Here is a 20493-nt window from a genome sequence, read left to right as displayed (position 1 = left end):
TAACTCGGCTTTTTGGAAAATTCGATAATTATTAATTTATGGTAAAATTTTTTCACTCTTAATTAATAATATAAATTGCCTTTTTGGCGAAACCAATTTCTAAAAGAATTAGAATTATTAAGAACTCATCGTAGATAAGCATTCTTATATCGTGTCAAGGGGATCGCGAAAAGCTGAAAGCAAGTTATTCACTTTTAAAGAATTAAAAATAAAACACTAACGAGATATTCTGAATTTCAGTAATGATAAATTAAATTCCATGGTGGATAATTTATTTAATCTAAAATAAACATTAATTACATAAAGTAATTATAATAAATTAAATAATTCTACAAAAAAAAATAATTAAATTAGTTCTACTCGAAAGATTGTAAATTAAATAATTCCCTATCAAAGTATAAACTTCCTTTGTAATTATGTTAATTATAAGATAACAATTATAGGCAATGAATAAAAATATTGTTGCGGCATTTTTATTTTTCTGTATTTATGTTTGAAAGTTATTTTACATTCTACAAATATGTAATTATTAGAAATTAAGCAGAAACGATGCTCAATATACTAATTATCAAACCTGGAATGACTTTCTAAGTGCACGTTTGCATGTTTTAATAAATGTCGAGGAAAATATTTGCTTAGTTAAAGTTAGAAGCGCAGTTGCTCATTTTAATTCGGCTTATCGAACAGTTGCCATTTTTGGATCAATATAGCTACGCGTTGTGGAAGCTTTAGTTCAATCAGAGTAAAATTAACTCGTTAAAGGTTTACTATCGATTCGTGACCAAATGTAAAGATCAAAATGGATCTCGATCGAGTCATCCACAAAGAAATAGATCGTAAGAGTTTTATAAGAGCAAAGTTTTGGAAATCTATTTTTACGATTTTATAATTATTATGTAATATTTAATATCTTTCTTATTTATAATAATAATAATAATAACAATAACTACAGAAAACACATACTCATAGATACAACACTCACAAATGACACATGTAGAAAATGTCACATCATATCAGAAACTATACAACACATCACTTCCGGTTGCAAGCTCTTGGCACAGACAGATTATTTACACACACATAATCAAGTAGCAAATATAATACACCAAGAACTTGCAAACAAACACAAATTATTAGACATCCACAAACCATACTACAAATCAGTGGCGTAGCGTAGTGGGGGCGGCAGGGGCGGCACTTTTAGGGGGCGGCAAAATTTCACAATAAATAATAATAATATCTTGTATAAATTTTTGTAATAAATGTGATTATTATATTGCAAAACATATATATATGACTTTTTTATTTGTAACCTGTACAATACACAATAATGATGATTGTTCTTGCCGAAAAGTTCTTTAAGAATTACTGTATATTTTAGTCTTTTAAATTAAGATACCTAAATAAGGGGGCGGAGAAATTTTTCTCCGCCCCGCGCGGCTGCTCCCACGCTACTCCACTGCTACAAATACATTCCACAAACAGTATTGGAAAACAACACCTACAAAATGTACTACGACAGAGCCATAATCACAGATAAAACAATTTACCACAACAAACCAGACATCACACTCATTGACAAACACAATAAAATCACATAGATTATAAACATATCCATTCCAAATACAAGGCACAAAACGCATTCACTGAAAAAATTGGCAAGTACACAGAACTCGCCCAGGAAATAAGGCATCTGTGGAGGACGGATAAGGTGTTTATTGTATCTGTTGTTCTCTCTTCTACAGGTGTGATACCATACACACTACACAAAAGCCTGTTAACATTACAATTGAATAGAAATACATACATCACACTACAGAAGGTCACTATATTGAATACATGCCATATTGTTAGGAAATTTCTGAATACAGACATTGACACTGATACACTTATTTAATTTTAGTTTTGTTTTGATTGCTATGCCTTGATTCTGGCCCGGCATAGTACACAGCCACCGGTGTTAACCGAGTATAACCCACTAAACCGAACATAATAATAATGGTGTAGCATAATTCGTGACGAAGTGAACGCTCATCTCGTGCAAAATCGACTAAAGCATTTAAAATTCGTGCGAGAGAGAATGAAGTTGAAAGAAGCTGGAAAGTTTCTGGTTATATTTCTAATTAATGAAGAGTCAGCGATAATATTTGTTACCGAAACAATTCTCAAACTTAACTTCTGATTATAATAATAAATTACATTAATCAAACCATTTTTCGATACAAATTGTAATTAAATAATAATTGCGGTAATTAAAGTTTATAAACACGACTTTTTCCTGCATGAATGCTAGCCACTTATTTTGAAGAAATTGCAGCCTATTAAATAAAAAATAAGCGGAAATATTTTTTAATTATTTCCTCAATCGATGTTTACGATTGAGGAAATAATAAAAAAAATATTTGCTTTCCAGCAATGTTCATGTTGATCTAGCGAGATTCGGTAATGCTTGTTGAATAGAAGACATAAAGTGCAATTAAAAATATGACCTTATATGAGTAAATAGACGAGTAATGAAATATGAACATTAAATACTATATTTTTAAATTAATGTTAAAAATTGTTGCATATCATGAATAAAGTGCAATTTTTCCTGATTTTCTTTTTGCTTATCGACGAAATAATTAGTCAAGTGGCACAATTGCATAAATTCAATACCGATTTCCATGAAGGAGGAATCGAAAGTAATCGATTCGTCGAGTAATATCCTGTTACTCCTCGCTTCTCTCTAATGACAGCTCATTCAAATGAAATGAATTCGAGTATAAAATCCGCAGTTAAACATTTATTGGAAGAATAGGACTTCTGTATAAAACGTTGTGGCAAACAGCGCAAAATAATTATTGCCACAGGCCGAAATATTTTAATTCCGGTTCGTTTAAGGAATTCCTCTCTTAGTACGTTTGATATTAAATTTTAAAACGAGATAAGTTTGAATTACCTATAAGATTATAAAATAAATTTCTTAAATACTGTAATTTAAAATTTACAAGTAGAAGACATACGAAATGTTTACGTTCTGTTCTTCTCGTACCACGGGAACAAAGTCACGTAGCGGAGTCGACCTTTATTTTAAGGTCTTCTTCGCCTCAATGCGCAGAAATTTTCCGAAAGGTTTGTACAATTTAAAAATTATAATTATTAGAAATAAATCCGGACGATAACTTCATTTAAAATTTGCAAGTAGAAGAAACAGGTCTTTTCATTTTGTCTTTCTCGCTTTCTGTTTCTTCTAATTTTAAATGAATTTATAGTCAAGATTTATTTTTAATAGCCTATTCGTAAGTAATTCTCCACAATTCTATCCACAACGGAAAATATAACATATGGAATCTTAATTTTTTTTTCGATTTTACGATAATAAATGGATTAAGATACCCAAAAACAATTTCTATTTTGAAATATATATATATAGGTATTACTGTTTCTTTACATAATTCATATTTTTTGACAAAAATATTTAGTCAGTTTTTCGTTTCGAATAAAATTTATTGCCATAAATAAATCATACGAACGGCTCTCGTGTTGCACGGTCCTTTTTGTGTGTCTAACGTCAAGAAAAAATATTGGAATGAATTCGTATTCCAATGACGTCAATCTGACGTCATGAGATCATCGTATACGCATTCTATAAAGTGCCGACAAGTTTTAACAAAACATTATCGGTACTTTTGAGATGATAAATTCAGTTTTAAAAAAATATCGCCTAGGACAGTTTTACTTACAGATTTCACAGCAAAATGTCCGAAATTCTGCACTTTCTGTTTAATTTAAGAGAAATTATCGTTAATAAACGTTTCACTATTCCGTTTTGGTTACGTTGCATTTGTAATCGATACGTAAAGAGAGAAATTCCAAAAATTTCTCTTTCGACAACTATTTCAAACAAGCGCAATCACAGCAGAAACTTTGATTGGACGGAGAAAAAATTCTTCAACATTACAAAATAGAAAATTTTAAAAAAAAGTTAAAATATTGACAAAACATCAAATTATATTAAATATAAAAAAGTGCATTATTTATGAGAAATTTAGAATATATTTATAGTTTAAAAGAAATGCATAAATAAAAGTTATTACAGAATTTAACACGAATTGATTGAAGAGGATTATTTGCAAAGAAACAATTTTTAGTTCTCAGCATTGTTTTCGTGTTACGGTTTCTTTATTTCCTGACGTTATAGTTGTAAATTTTGCAAGCTCAGATAATCTTATCTATTTTGATAATTTTTTGTTATGTCCAGAGAAAAAAAAATTCTCTTAAATATACCAGTTTTAGACATTATTTAAAACAATTTGAAAGGACTTGTGTTAAAATCGTTAAGTGAGGACTCGTCGTACTATATATACAGTACAACAAGTCCTTACTTAATCGACGTTAAGCAAAACGGCGTATAACGAAACCAATTTTACCGTAGGTTAAATAATATAAACAAGAGTTAAGTTTAATTATTACGCCTTTGTGTCCTTTTTATCTTAAGTTAAATTTAATTTGTATACTAGTACTTTTTATATATTAACAGGACTTATTATACTAGAAAATATGGATGCAGATATTTAGTCTTACAGATCAAAAATAATGTTTTTTATTTAGTTCACCTGAACACATACACTTTAAACTTGCGGTTCGGACTTGTTCGTCCCTCCTCAGCAGGCCTTTAAACGACACTTTCTACAATTAACAATAAAAAAAACATTTCTTTGGTACAATTATAACTAAAATTAGTTAAAAAACACAAACATTTCCCGACAATAAATTAAAAATTCTTACAACTTACAGAAGTTGTAAGAATTTTTTAAGAACTTTACAGAAGTTGTGTGTTTTAACTAATTTTAGTTATAATTGTACCAAAGAAATGTTTTTTTTATTGTTAATTGTAGAAAGTGTCGTTTAAAGGCCTGCTGAGGAGGGACGAACAAGTCCGAAACGCAAGTTTAAAGTGTGTGTGTTCAGGTGAACTAAATAAAAAACATTATTTTTGATCTGTAAGACTAAATATCTGCATCCATATTTTCCAGTATAATAAGTCCTGTTAATATATAAAAAGTACTAGTATACAAATTAAATTTAAATTAAGAGTTAAGTTTCTACGGCAACATCACCAAACTTCTAAATAAAGACTGAAAACTCCTGTAATATGAAAGATTGAAATAAATGTGGAATCTACTTTCTATTTAAGAAAGATTAATGAAAAGAATTAATATAATATTTTACTCAATTTTGAGAATCTGAAGGACGGCAGTCGTAGTGGTGGTGGATGGTATGGAGAGGGAGACTTAATCCTTATTATTGGTGATGGGTAAAGACGAGTAATAAATTTTTTATTACTCATGCTTGCAAAGTGAAAATTATAAGAAGCATTTCCTACCACCACACGGTTCAAAAATATACAATTGGCGATCCAACGAACTATAGAAGATGCTGTATAAATTTATAATGGCAAATTCAAACAGAACACTTTTGTTTACATTGACATTAACGATGTCTTACGCATTATTAATGTGGACATAGATAGATAGGTTATTTGAAAAAAAAAAGGTGAAAATATAATGAATGCAAATTATATTAACCAGATTTCAAGAATTTGATTAATATTATTCTTATCGGGTCGTGTTTACAACTTCCAGCATTTATTTTTAACATCATAGAATCAATTTCAAAAAAATAGTTGTAAATGATTACAAATATACCGTATTCACTCGTATATAAGACGAGGTTTTTATTTATTTTTCACTGATACAAAAACCTAGGTCGTCCTAAACGCGAGAGCGAAGGATTCTTTGCGTTTTTGCAATAATTTTCGTGAACCATGTATTCTCATTTTTACCGGATGCTCACCCTATGGTGTTTAAAAACAAAAGTATTTTATCTGGGTCGTTTGAATCGTTCTTGTGTATTGTCAAGACTAAAGATAAATAGCAATAGAAAAAGCAAAGCTTTTGAACTGAATTCCAAAATCACACGGGAGCCCGATATAAGTTTAAATTTATCCCCGGGTGAAAACAGATGATTATTCGGAAATCAGAATTCGGAGAAACTCATAAGTGTAATCGACGGAGAGTAGATTCGACTGGTAAGAATAGACAAAGAAGGTTCCGGATTGTCCAGCTTTACACGAACAAATTATGCTGTCGATTTTACAAAATTTTTCCTTAAAGTTTAAAATACCAGTAATTTTTGCGAAAACAATGTGTGCATTTTCGTGCATCTGATATAAAATTAAAATTGTATTAATTAATAAATCTAATTTTCTTTATTTTGATCTCTAAAGTCACACTTCGTCCTATATGCGAGTAAATACGGTACTCGCATCTTTTCTAAACAATGTTATAACGAAACGACGTAAAGCGAGGATTTGCTGTACGGTACTTATCAAAGAATCTCGACAGTCAAAAAATTTCAGCGATCCGGACATATCACGGGGTGTGATCTGTCCGGATATATAGGACCTGTCTTTCGCCACTTGGCCTCCCATTATGGGCCTGGCTAAACACATGATGGTTATGACTGAAAGGCTGTCTTAGTGTTTACAGGTTGGAAAAAGTAAAAAAATTTCCAGCAACGAGTTGCTTAACTTTCCCGGTAACATCTAAAACTGTGTATGCAGCGCCATCCGTTATGATATTTTATATTAAAAACTTCATATTTTTTAATTATTATAAAATGGCAAAAAGATTAATTTTGAGGGCAAGGATGGGTTTTATAAAGAAATGAAAATGCTGATAGCCAGTAAAATCGTCATTATGTCCTATCCAACTCGAAATACGACACACGACCCCTTTTATTTCCCTACCCCTTCGACCTATAACCACGAAAATTTAATAGTATCGATTCCCCTAATACACAATTTTCCTGCAAAATTTTAGAGTTTTGGACAAAAAGCACAGGAGTTGAGCTTCAAACAGGGAAAAAAATCGTGTCTCCACACACTAATATCCACACATACAGAAAACCCTCAGATTTTTTGTGAATTTCTCGACGTTTCAAGGTTCCCTGAGTCCAAAAATGTAAAATTCTTGGGGGGAGGGTAAATTTTTGATGGATCTCCATCCTCTCCCTTTGTAATATATAACAGAGTTGGTAAAGTAAAAACTATTTATTGAAACTCCCAAATAACAGTCATTTAAAAATATTAGTGTTATAAAAACACTGAAGATAGTTTTCTTTAACAGTTTATTCGTAGCTTTTAATAAATTCAGTTCCAAATAACATAAAAAGTTTTGATAAAAGATATCTCCTTTGGTACAAACTTGGTAACTAAAGATTATATAGGCCTATTGCGATTTATACGTTTTATCCGTATAACATACTTTTTCTCGTCAAAAATAATAATTTGTAAGAAAACATTCATATTATATGCCCTAAACCGTAAGGCTCTAATTACAGATTCATTCGTTTTGTCCGAATATTGAACATTTTTACACCAGTTTGACGTCATTCTGTTAATCTTTTGTAGTGAGAAAGTATAACATGACGTCAAATTGACGTAAAATGTAAACTACATTGACAAGACAAATATATTTTATATGTTTTGATCGAAATTTAAAAATTGTTTTCATCGAAAACTAATGGACAAATTTTTATTTGCTCTGGAATGAAAGCTATAAATATTTATTTCGGAATATATTAAAATGAAATTTAAGATATTCACAAAATGAATATCTTAAAAATGATACATAAAAGAGTTTACAAAAGTTTTGAATATATATTTTTCTTGCTATAAAATTAAATAATATTTACTTGATAGTCATTTCGAGACTTACTTGAAATAACAAGAAATCGAATTGAAATTAATTATTAATTAAATGATATATTCTTAATATGAAGATAACAAAGTAGTAGCGTTATTATGTACTTAAAATATTATTCTTCAAATTTAGACCTTTTTCCTTGAATAACAATTTTGATCGAGCGAATAATAGGTATCGATTGAGCTACCACGGATGAAAATGTATAATTAAAAGCAGACACGAAGAGAGAGTAAAAAAGCCGGAACTGTAACCCTGGGCCAAAATCTGAGTACTAAAATTTTATGAATGAAGTATAGAAAATAAATTAATGTAACTTCAAGTATGTAAAAGGAGGATAAAGAAATACGGTAAACCGAATATGCCACGAGGGAAAAAGTTTAGAAAAATCGGGAAGGTACTAGTTCAAGGAAACCAAATCGCTCTGTTCGGCATCGATTAAAGGCAGATGATGACCGGCGGTAAAATTAAGCGCTAAGAGGAAAATCGGCGTCAAAGACTAGTTCTATCAATCTTCTCTTTTGACCTTGAAAATCGACAAAGACGATTGGTTGAATGTGTCGTTGATTTTGCCGACTCCGTGCATCTGTGTTTTCATTTCGTCGCTTTCTGCCACGTGGGCGCAAAGAGAATTTTTTCCTGTGCTCGGCCAAGTGTCACAATGGGGGAGTCCGAATAGTGAGGAACTGGGCCCGACATATCCGGAACGGATCATATACGCAAAATTTCTGGGATGGCTCACCAGGTTTTCATTCCAGGCCGTTCGACCGCATTTTACATTAACTTTGTATCTTTAAATAATTTGTTTTTTAGAAATTGATGCTCTATCTTTTTCACACGAAAACCTTTTTATATAACAAAATTTTTGAATATTTGTCTGTAATAATGCAACGTGAAATTATGAAAGTGTTTCGTTCAGGTAAATAATGGTGCACGGTAATCTGGTAGTGTCTACACACCCGAAGAAGGCGACTGAAATTTATCGGATAACACCAAGTAAGAAAAATAATCTGTACAACTAGTAGTTTGAAGAAAAATCGATTAATTGGATATTTCATGCAAAATTTCTTTGCTTTATTTGAATTTCGGTAAATTTAAAGACATCACAATTAAAAAACAAAAATGCACATTCCTAAAAGTTGACTACTTCGAAGGAAAATTTGACAACAATAATGGAATTGTCATGTAATCACATTACACGAACGTTATCAGATGTCTTTTTCGAGCGTGTAGACAATATACTTCTAAAGCTTCTGCCAAATCGATAAGAAGCGACAGACAAACGCGACGTCCCTTCAATAAGCAATTGACATTTGTACTTGCATTTGCCAGTTTTATCTCCAGATCGAGAACGTCCTGCATCTCTTGTTCGGCGTATTCTCTTTCTGCTCCTAGTAAAACGGCTATTTCGATCATCAGACGTAGGTAGGCTTTCCTTTCCCTTTCGCTGTTCTCGTTCAGAAAATAATCTCTGCTCGGCAATCCGAAAGAAGTTTCGTACAACTAAAGAAAGAACGAAAAACCATTATTTCTTTTGAGCAGTAATAATATTTAGCAATTTCTGTTTTATAGTTTGAATAACCCTGATTTAGAATATGTAAATCTTAAAATATGAACTTTAATGTTTAATTTAATAATATAAAATCCATCCTTTGGTTTATAAATATTAAGAAGGAAATCTGTAAGCTATTTGGTTAGTGGAAAAAAATAGGTTTAAATCATTCTAATATTAAATAGTATATACAGAGTGTTTTCGAAAGGTTTTTCGCCAAACTTTAACAGCGTATTCTAAGGATCATAAAAATGAAAACATTTCCATATAAAAATAGGTCGACAATGCTTTCTTTCCAGGTTACAGCAACTCTCTGTACAGTCGTTGAATTTCATGTGTATCGCCGTTAGTTCGGCCATGCGTAAAATGAATATCCGCTATTTCTTTAATACGACGAACAACGGTTCGTCGTATGGTACGGAAACGGTACGGAACACGTAAAATGTCATTTACAAACATAGACGTCAAAACCATAGCTTAATATTAATTTGTGTTACGCAAAAGGTTTTAATTACAACTAATTTTAGAATTGCTATAATTTAGAAAGGAGGCATTTTTGGGCTTTATATGGAACATATGTGCCATATAAAGCCCAATGTCTATATGTGTTTATATGAATTTTTTTTTTCATATTTATTAGCCATAAAACACACCATTAAATTTTGTCGAGACTTTTCAAAAATATCTTGTATATTTGTTCTTAGTCAGTAGTGGATTCGGAAGCACTTAAAGAGGGACTAATTCAATAATTTAAAATTTTTGAGTAATTAATATGTACCGTTTAACTCATTAACGTGTATACGATGATTACATTGCGTGTGGCTTAAGAAACCATATTTGCTATTTAATTATTCGAACTTCAAAATGTTGTGTTTGAAAAATGTTTAAAGTTCAAACAAATAAATTTTAATATCTTTCTTTTTATGCCAATAGGAGGCCCCATGTGTTCCTCTCCTTGGGTCCGCCACCGTTCTTAGGTTAACTTTAAATTAAAAAAATAGGAATCTAAAATTCTTATTATTTATAGATTTGAAAATATTTTCATTGTTTCGCTGTAAGAGAGAGTGAAGTAAAATTTGTACACCAAGGTGTTTTTATTTATTTGCACTTCTATAACATCATTCTGGATAGAAATGGTTTTTATTTGCATTTAATTTAACGTCGTAACGAATGAATAGCCGATACGTATTACATTTATGCATCTTTCTGACCCTTAACATTTCGAGGAAGTAACTAATACTGTATTTTACAAAATAATTTCGTTCCATTTTATTTGTAATGAGGTATTTTCAGTATGCTACGTAAACTATCTTTTTATATATTGGTCAAAATATGAGGACGTTTTTATTTTTGCCAATTGCTACCGATGTGTAAAAGAACGCACTAAATAAACATCTTATAAAGAATAAATATCGAATTGATTCTTAAATTTTATTTAAAAATCAAATAAAATGTGTTTTTAAAAGAAAATTAAAAATTAGTTTTGAATATTATCGAGAAGAGGAAAGTGAAAGGTTATATATATATATATATATATATATATATGTATATATGTATATAAACAGCTTATATTTTGGGTCTACACTCTTACGTTGAGTTGCCAGATTGGGCTAATTTAAAGACCTAGCGCTACCAAAATTTACGATTAAGACTTTTATTTCTAAACTTTGCAATGTTAACTTTTACGTACTAAAAAGCAATCGATTTTATTCAATAAAATTTTAAACATAGTTTAATATATACATTAATGTAAAGTCTACGTTCATTTTATTTAGTTTAATGCTGTATTTGACTAGTTCATCAAATAATTACATCTGACGCGCAGACTGGAACGTCAACTATTAGCCTCTGTACTTCACATTAAAGTGATGCTGGAACAAAATGGCATCCGCTGTATGTACAGTACTTGTTTATTACTTGATTTTAAGCTATTTTAATCTCTATCTTGCTACTTTTAAACAGCATTCTCACTTATTTTCTTGAAAAGTATCTGGCAACTCTGGCTACAGTACTAAATTCAAAGTAAAGTTACCTGAATAATATTAACGGACGAGTTTTTATCATCGGGTCCTACCCACTGCTCTACAATGATCCCCTGATTGTAATCACCTCGCAAATGGCCCAGTAGCCTTTCGACGGTCCACAAGCCTTCAGACCAATTGCTGTTGGTCACCGGCCATCCTCCCAATCGGTCTATGACGTCTCTCAAGGGTTCATCCCCTATGGCATCTATGTGACCTGTAAACAAACCAAAAACTTCGGTTTAACAATCGTCGTATTTGTGCGAGTCATTTATATGAAGGGATGGGCTCGTAACGATTTCAGATATCTTGATTTTAACTATCAATAAAACCATAAAAATTTGGATTCATTTAGGCCAGGGACGGTGAACCTTTTTGAGCCATATAGCAAGCATATTAGCTTTAAAGATGTGTACGATGTATTAGTGCTAAAGTTTTACACTTCGAATAACGATATTTAAAGAAATTAAACAAATATGCTTCAATTAGAATAAATGTAAAGAGCTGAGTGAAAAAAGAAATATCGGGTGATAAACCAATAGGATGATTGAAAAAGACAGATGATAAATCGAAATCTTATGATACGTTACGTGCCAGATGATTTCTCTTTACGTGCCACTTTGGACACGCGTGCCATAGGTTATCCACCCTGATCAAGGCAGTAAGAGATTCCTCGAGGCCATTACATTCTTAAATGGATCATAATGATGTAACATCAATCGAAAGTAAAATAGTTTTCTATCAGAAAGCTAATTATCTCACTTTATGACAATTAATTCATAAATATAATATTCTAATCACGTTATCATTAGTTACTAATAATCGACTTAATTAGTCAATTATTTACGATTAGAATGAATATTCTCCCAGAAAAATATGAAATTTTACAATCGATATAAAATGTTTAAAGCAAACTATTAAGTTGAAATTATAAAAACTGCATCTTTCTAAGTTATTTCTGTGAGAATTAGTAATTGTTCGTATAAATTTAATTTATAAACATTTTTATTTTCCTGGATGTTATGTGCAACAGAGGGAAAATATGGCGATCCGTCAAAAAATGACCCTCTAAGATTTTTACATTTTTAGACTCAAAGGATCTTTAAACGTGGAGAAATTCACAAAAAATCGGGATTTTTTCTGTATGGATGGATGTTTGTATGTGTGGGGAGCACGATTTTGTTTACCCTGTTTGAAGCTTAATAACTCTCGTGTTTTTTGTCGAAAATTTCTGAAACTTTGCCGGGAGGTTCGTTTGTTAGGGGATTGTTTCTATGAAATTTTAGTGCTTAAAGATCGAGGAGGTGGAGAGATAAAGGGGGTCGTATGAATCTCCAGTAGGGTCGGCCTTAATGACGATTTTACTCGTTATTAACATTTACATTTGATTTACAAAAAAAAAAAAAAAAAAATCAACGAATAAAAGACCAAGAAGTCAGTAATAAGATAATCAATGCCAACGGAACAACGAATAATGACAAATAAGATAAATAATTACAAATAAAATGAAAATATAAATATCGACAAAAAATACGTATGTAAAATTTTATGAAAATTTATAATAATATAATCGTAAATTATTATAACGTAATTAATAAAGGTAATTCAAAATTACAAATTAACTGTTTATTACAGTGTTCTCTTTTATAGTTTAGATAGAAAAACTTTGCAGAGAACTTGTTAACGTATACGTATATCATTTAAAAGGATTACAGTGTGCAAATTTTATTAATTTATTATATAAGTGCAGAAACCCCAGTAGCCACGGAGAATTGGAAATTTTTAAAAAATAATAATACTACTAATTTTATAACGTCAAACTTACAACGATAAATATTGAGATCGTGCAAACGTTTGTTTGATGGAATATGGCAACGCAACACATGGGCGATATCCCAAAGGCAGTGCCTTTGGAGAAGAATTCTTACGGGAAATGAAGGTGGCTTCTATTTAGATTTAGACATGCGAAGAAAGCTCGGAAAACTCTACGCCGGCCATTGGTCAGGCGCGAATCCGCAACAAATATCAGTATTCAGTGATTTTACCATTCGGAAACTGTTGAGCTGATGCAAAGGTATTCGGTTTCGAATGCAAGAAGAAATCCAAGTTTCCTTACTTAAATGAGATAAGAAAATATTGAGACACACAGAATAGTTCTTTTCGTCTTATCGAGTTCGAGTTTTTATGTTTCTGCGACAATCAGTAATCAAATGATTTGTTTCTAACTAAGAATATTTAATGTTTTTGCGCGGTTATCGATCGGAAGTCCCTAAATTCGATTTGATACAAGGAAATATAGTATGTTGTTGTATCAATTGTCTGTCTAATTTTGAATATTAATTTTGTTATCATCAGTAGTTTCCGATTTAAAAAATTAGGTGAAAAAATTTTTATTTATATAAAGAAATTTGTATTGTTTAGTACGTTTGTCGTGTTAGTGTGCATTGCATTTATTCATTGCGTATTACATTCATTTTGTGTACATCGTTCGTCGTTTTCCTCTATTTTGCTATTCATATGGAGATTTTAACCGGTTGGTTTCTTCCTCCGATCTACTGCTGCTACTGACTACGTGTACATCGTTCGAATGGTTATGGTTCTTTTTAAAGTAGCTGAAAGCAAAAACTAAATCCTTTTTAGTCTTTTTCTCATTTCCATATTTATTATTTCTGTATTTTATGATTCCACTGTGTTTTTATGTAACTATTTTACTGATAATTTTTATTTTTGTTTGTTGTTGTTTTTAACTTTACGCTTTTTGTTGTATTTTTAATGGGACACTTATTATACGGTGAGTAATCATCTCTTATCATTTGGCATTACTCTAGTTCGTAAAATAAAAGGACAAAATAATAAATAACGAATATGAATAATAAATTATAATAATAATTTAAATAATGATATAAAAATGATACCGGGTGATAGTAATTGAAGTACTCATATTCAACGCTGTGTAGCGTGATATTTAACGGTCCAAATGTAACAAAATCTGATATGGTGTCATTTCAGGACGTGCGAAGACATTTCTATAAAAAAAAAAAGTACTAAAACTGACTATGTCACTTTTGGCGTTGCTAGCAACAATCATTTTATTTGTACATTACGAGACACTATACATGCTATAGAGACGCTTTAGCAATGTAGAGGATACTGGTCCACGTGCTCCCCATCCTGAAGGTATAAAAACTAAAATTGTTGAACAATGAGCCGAATGGCCGGACGCAATTGATCACCTGAGATGCTTCTCACATGCAATGTGACATTTTTCAAAGTGTCTTTGATAAGCGACATTTTATATGTCCCCGCGATCAATAATCACACAGATTAATTAAGATTCTGAAAACCAGGTGGCCAGGCATCAGGAAACGCATGATTAATCATTTTGTTATCGACGAAATTTCGCAGAAACTGTTTTACTCAGCGTCTGATGTATTTTTTCCATTCTTCCTGTAGGTTCTAAAAAGAGCTTTTTGTACAAAGTCCATCGTGGGTTTGACCGGGTCGACAATCTGGCGGCCAGGAGGCGAGGGACGGGGCCCAACATATTCGAAACAGATATCCCCCGATAATTCCTGGGGTTTCTTCGACCTACTCGGATTCGGTCTCGAGTCTCCAAGAATTGTAGGTGGACGCCTTAACCGCTCGGCCGTCTAGCGTCCGGTATGTGGATGTATACAACTTCCAGTTGAATGAATGCATTCTCGCTGTGGCAGTTAGGATGCAACACAAGTGTCAAGTATCTCTCGGTATCTCTGGACCGTCACAGAGAATTCACAGGCCCGTTAGGACTAGTTCCTCCGAAGCAGAGTCCAAGGATAAATATGACTGCAAATCCACACCAGACTTTAGGTGAATACAGTTGAACATGCTGTAAAAACTTAGTTTTCGTATGGTTTTAATACAACAGTTATGGGTGTTCGCTGTTTCACCGAGACGAAAATGTATTTCGTGCTTCACGGAATTTTCCACGGTCAAGACACGTCTACATCTATTATGGCAAGAAAGGTCGATACAAAGGTAGGTCGGATTTTCAAGTAAGCAATTGTGGCCGATCTTATAGGGAAAACGACGCATCAACTTTCTCGGTAGTTTCCACACTTTGCTATAGAATACGCTCAACTTCTGTGACACTACTGCACGTGCACTACTGGAGCGTATAACATTACATGCTGCAGTAACATTCGACAACAGCCGCGGTAACATCTTCCAACTAGGCTACTTGTGAAGTAATAGATTTGGACACTCGACCGGTTTGGACTTCCAGATATCCAGGTTTTTCAAATCAAACCATCATTCTCCGAAGAGAGCTTGCGGAGTCGGTGGTCTTTGGCGTATAAAATCTTACGACGTCGAAATTCTCGAAGCGCAGCCGCTGCATCGCCATCGTTTTCATAAAACTGCCTAACAAAACTGCACGTTCTTACAAGGTGAAGGGTGTCGTAACTGATAAAGATGACATCCAACAGTCGTGGCCACTTCTACACCAATAACTCGGGTGTAATGCGTACGCTTATGCAAAGGAAACTGCATTTATTGTCGCTTGCGGCGCCAAAAGTGCCATAATGGTGAGTTTCGGTACTAATATTTTTACAGAAATGTCTTCCGCACGTCCCAAAATGTTGCTTTACCTGATTTGATTGCATTAGGATTGCTAAATATCTCTCCGGACAACGTTGAACAGAGACACTTTAATTGCCATTACTCGGTAAGGTAAGATTCAAAAATAAAGAAGACATCGATTTGAACGTAGATTCATTTTAATATCCACGAATAGAAAGGAAAAAAAAAACTATTTTACGACGAGTACTTTTCAAAACAGCGCGACAGATGTTTCTGAAATATTATAAGGACGTAAAAGATTCGACCGACTGAGTTTGCGATAGTATTTTATGTGAAAAATAGCAATAAAAAGATTTTTAAAATGTTCCTAAACTGAATAGATAGATTGTTAGAACGTCTGAAAGGATTGGCGAAAGTGACGCAGATACCAAATACGATAAAAGCCAGTACAAACGAAAAATATTTATTGGCTCCAAAAGGCTAAAAAAGACATCGAAAATGAGTATCTTTTATCTCGCTACAAATGATAGCACCTTATATTGCTGTTTGCATTATCGATGCAAATGTGATCGATGGTGCATGAAGAGCACGAAAATCCTATTTCCAAATGAACAGCTTTGTTTTATTTTATTAAATATAATTATTTAACAAAATAAAACAAACGCTGTTTATTTCGCACTCTTCGTACACCCATCGATCACATTTATCCATAATTATCCACGATTAACAATAATATCAATTGTTATATTGTGAAGTGCAAAAAGTTTGAATTTGCAAATTAATAATATCGTAAATAAAGACATTGTCTAGCACGTAAATAAAACTCGAAGGTCGAATATTATGAAAAATCGATATGTTGATTAATTGCATTATTATAAATTTTTTTTCACAGTAAATTTGTAATTAAGTTCTTTCGTTAATATTGTTTTTGTAAGAAAACGAAAACCTAAGACGTAATAGTTTCGCTTCCTAACATCCGGAGAAACCCGAATTTGATTTTCTTTCATATAACAGGAGACAGAAAGCTAAAAATAAACGATACAAATTAGTTATTATAAAGAAATGTACCCCGATTTTTATGACGTATTTGGTTTCTGGAGTTCTGGAGTATTTGGTTTCTGGAGAGCTTAAGCAGTCATCGTAAATCTGACTTCAATTTCGATAGGTTCCTTGACAAATTAAAATTCTAATTTTACTTTCCCGGCTCTGTTATATATAACACTGAAAGTATGGTGATCGGTCAAAAACTGACCCCTAAGATGTTTACATTTTTGGACTCGGGGACATTGAAACGTCGAGAAATTAAAAAAAAATTGAGTTTTTTTTTGTATGTATGAATGTTATGAGTATGTGGGGGGACAGGGGCGCCCGTACTTGGGCACGTGCCCCCCCCCGTTTGTCGTCGGATTGGATTTTTATTAATCACCAAGAGTTCTTTAAGGTTTCATTTTTAAAGTTTCATAACTCCCATACATTTTATCAAAAATGTTTGAAATTTTGCATTGAGGTTTGTGTTTTAGGAAAATTGATGCTATTCAACTTTGGGGGTTAAAGGTCGAAGAGGTGGGGAGATAGAGGGGATCCTTTGTCGTATCTCGAGTAGGATCGCACTTAACGACTGTTTTACTCGTTATCGTTTACAATTTAAAAAAAAAAAAAAATAATAATAATAAAACTCGTCATTACCCTCAAAATTAAGCTTTTTGACATTTTATAATAATTAAAATTATAAGAAGTTTATTCAATAAAATATCATAACAGATGGCGCCACACACAGTTTTAAACGTTGCCGGAAAAGTTAAGCGATTTGTTGATGGATTTTTGAGAACAGTTTTTATTTTAAAATACCATAGAGAAAAAATACAACACTTAAATACAGCATTTTATACGTCTGTCTAGTTTAATATTAATCGTAAAGTGACATCTACTGTACAGTACACAATAGTGTAATTAACTATAATTTTTTAATTGTTAATAGGCTACAATATTTAAAAATATTTCTTATTAAATGTATAAAATATTGGAAACGTTTTCATAATAATTTTATATAACGTATATCTATGATTAAATTTCGAAAGAATATCGTCGTCTTTGAATAATTAAAAATCAAAATTAATTCGTTATAAAAAATTCTTTCATTTAATTTCCTCACGGACTCTTTAATACGATTAAGTTTCATTTTAAATCAGACAAAGATATAAACGAAAAGAAATGAAAGAATATTATTCAATTGAAAATATTTATTTTTCTAATTAAATTATTAAAGATTTCTTTAATAAAGATCCGATGGAAATGAAAATTAATATTAAAAGTTTAATGAAGTTCAGCAATATTATTTTTGATATCGTGATTTCTATCGGTTAGGAAATTCGATGTTGATAGTCTATACTTGGGATAAACTTACGTTTGTCCATGCAAGAACGATAAAAAGTTTTGGCCTTGATGGTAGCGCTGTTATCGAAAGCGTTGGTGGGTTCTTCCAAGAGATCTGGAATAAACGGGCAGAATAACGAAGGCTGAAGTCTGTGGAATATTTACACCGGCGAATATTTACCTTTTAGCACGACTTGTAGATCGTCGGCCATCACTTCGAAAGTGCTGATGCTGCTTTTGTCTTCTGGGATAACGTGGCGCTTGTTCCAAGTTCCGCAGGCGTATTGAAAAAAATCCGTGCATGGATCTGCCGTCTGATCCATGGCATTTAAGAGAGATGATGCTAAGAAAGATTGGAATCTAGTTAATCTTTACAGAATTTTAACGATTTTATTTTTATAATATATTATCATGGATGTTATTTATTCGATTTTTAAAACTTTTTTATTGAATTAAATATGAAGTTTGGAAAATCGTTCTGAGTGTCTTGTGAATTTAATAGATGAGTAATCAATCTTACCCGTTTTGACACATTCTGGTGATAAGCATACTGACAGTTTTCCTGAAATTTGTAAAAAAACGATTGTTTGATTATTTAGTGAAGAAGATAAAGGGAGATATTACGAGATCCGAAACTGAAGGAGCAATTACCAAAATAATATAGAAAAATATTACCTTGAGATCTGGAGAACGTTAGGTATATAAAAACGATACACAGAGCCAACAACACAACAACGGTAAAAATGAGATAACGTTCTAAATGAGTCCTTTGATTCAAGACTACGGGGTCTTTGATCTGTACCCTTATGTTACCCATTTTCACTTGCAGAGCTTTGTCCGAGTCGAGTCTGTTCAGAGGGTTCTCTCTGACGTTGACGCAGTCCTTTCTGCCGGGGGAGAAGTTGTCACTTAGAATGTCGCGCTGCTGGTTGACCGCGGGCGCACCGTTGATCACGGGGTCGTATTCGTTCAGATAACCGGCCAACGGTTCGCCGGCGCAGCACTTCCCCGTCTGCAGAGTCATTCTTCCTCTTCGCACCTTTAATTAACACCTGCCACGAAAGCACGTCACAGTTAATCCATCGTCCGATCTCTTCCATCCGACGAGACGGTCGCGCGCCACGCAAACCGGCCGACAATTCGACAAGTTCCCAAAAAATCGATATACGAATTTCGCAGATTTTCCGATAAATATTTCGTCGGAGGCGAGAAAGCCGGGCGAAAATTCGAATCGGGGCGATAATCAATTTTCGTCACTCGGAGCGGCGAGCGGATTGCGTCGCGTGCGAGCGCGAATGGCGATTGCCGTTGGTCGCGTGCACCGGCCACACTAATCGATACGGCAGCGTTCGAGGGGACCGATGGCCGACGGAAGGGTCAACAGGTAGATTTGGGCAGAAAATAAGGCGTACGCGGCCGGAGCGAAGAGAGCGAAGCGATGACACGAGCGGAGGACGGAGAGGCGAGAGATCGATATTTATAATTGTCGCCGGGTGCGGAGGAAAGAAGCGATTTCGGAGAGGTTGCGGCCGCATCAACAGGCGAGGAAGGAAGAAGAAGGAAGAGAAATGGCTCACCCGTAGGCGGGGGTCGGCGGGAAGGTTGCGAAGCACGAAGATTCAGACGAGTCGACGTCGGTGTGGACGTGACCGGGCCAGAAGAGTGCCGCATCCTTTCGGAGCCGGAGCGAATTTCGGTCTCGTCGACGACATAACGCGTCCGATCTCGCTCGGGACAGACATTCCGGAGCGCCATCTGTTCGCGCGATCGATATTTTGACCGGGGCGTCGACGGAAGCGATGGGTACGCGTCGGAACGAAATTGCGCTTTTTGTCGTGGGTTTGCTTCTCCCCTCCCCCTTGATGCACTTGTTGATTGCTTTTATTCTACAAAATAACCTCTCGCGTCTTTCCTCGTTACCCGAGGTAATTTCTCGTCTTTAGACTTCTTACTATTTCATAAAAGAGTAGAGCTTGTTAGTTTTGTTTCTATATAGTTTGGCAATTTCCTTCTTGTAATTGTTTTCTCGAGTCCGTTTCGCCGTAAACATCCAAAAATATCGTCGCTCGAGTTGTTCACTAAATTTTAATATAGGAACTATTTTTCTACGATAACTATTAAATTGCATTCTCTCTCGATTGTAATATTACCGTAGTTAAATATTCAAAATAGAAAGTATATTAAATTTCACGCAACTTCTCGTGTTATAAGTAACATTTACAAATTTGAAATGTGGAAA

General features: G+C 33.2%; 1 protein-coding gene across 1 annotated transcript in view; it reads right to left on the bottom strand.

Annotated features, from left to right (window-relative positions):
• Positions 1 to 20038, bottom strand: part of LOC136975622 (neprilysin-1-like) — a 31239-nt gene extending 11201 nt beyond the window's left edge. The window contains exons 1-7 of the mRNA XM_067270689.1: positions 19832 to 20038; positions 18930 to 19306; positions 18775 to 18816; positions 18436 to 18597; positions 18286 to 18369; positions 11333 to 11538; positions 9072 to 9251 (exon numbers count right to left, since the gene is read on the bottom strand). Of these exons, the coding sequence (XP_067126790.1) occupies positions 9072 to 9251; positions 11333 to 11538; positions 18286 to 18369; positions 18436 to 18597; positions 18775 to 18816; positions 18930 to 19278 (1023 nt within the window). The 5' untranslated portion in view covers positions 19279 to 19306; positions 19832 to 20038. The remainder of the gene's footprint in view (positions 1 to 9071; positions 9252 to 11332; positions 11539 to 18285; positions 18370 to 18435; positions 18598 to 18774; positions 18817 to 18929; positions 19307 to 19831) is intronic.
• Positions 20039 to 20493: the final 455 nt, after the last annotated feature.

Source organism: Centruroides vittatus, unplaced genomic scaffold, assembly GCF_030686945.1.
Source record: "Centruroides vittatus isolate TY-2023 unplaced genomic scaffold, ASM3068694v2 contig_377, whole genome shotgun sequence".
Classification (NCBI taxonomy): domain Eukaryota; kingdom Metazoa; phylum Arthropoda; class Arachnida; order Scorpiones; family Buthidae; genus Centruroides; species Centruroides vittatus.
This window is presented reverse-complemented; position numbering and strand designations above follow the sequence as displayed.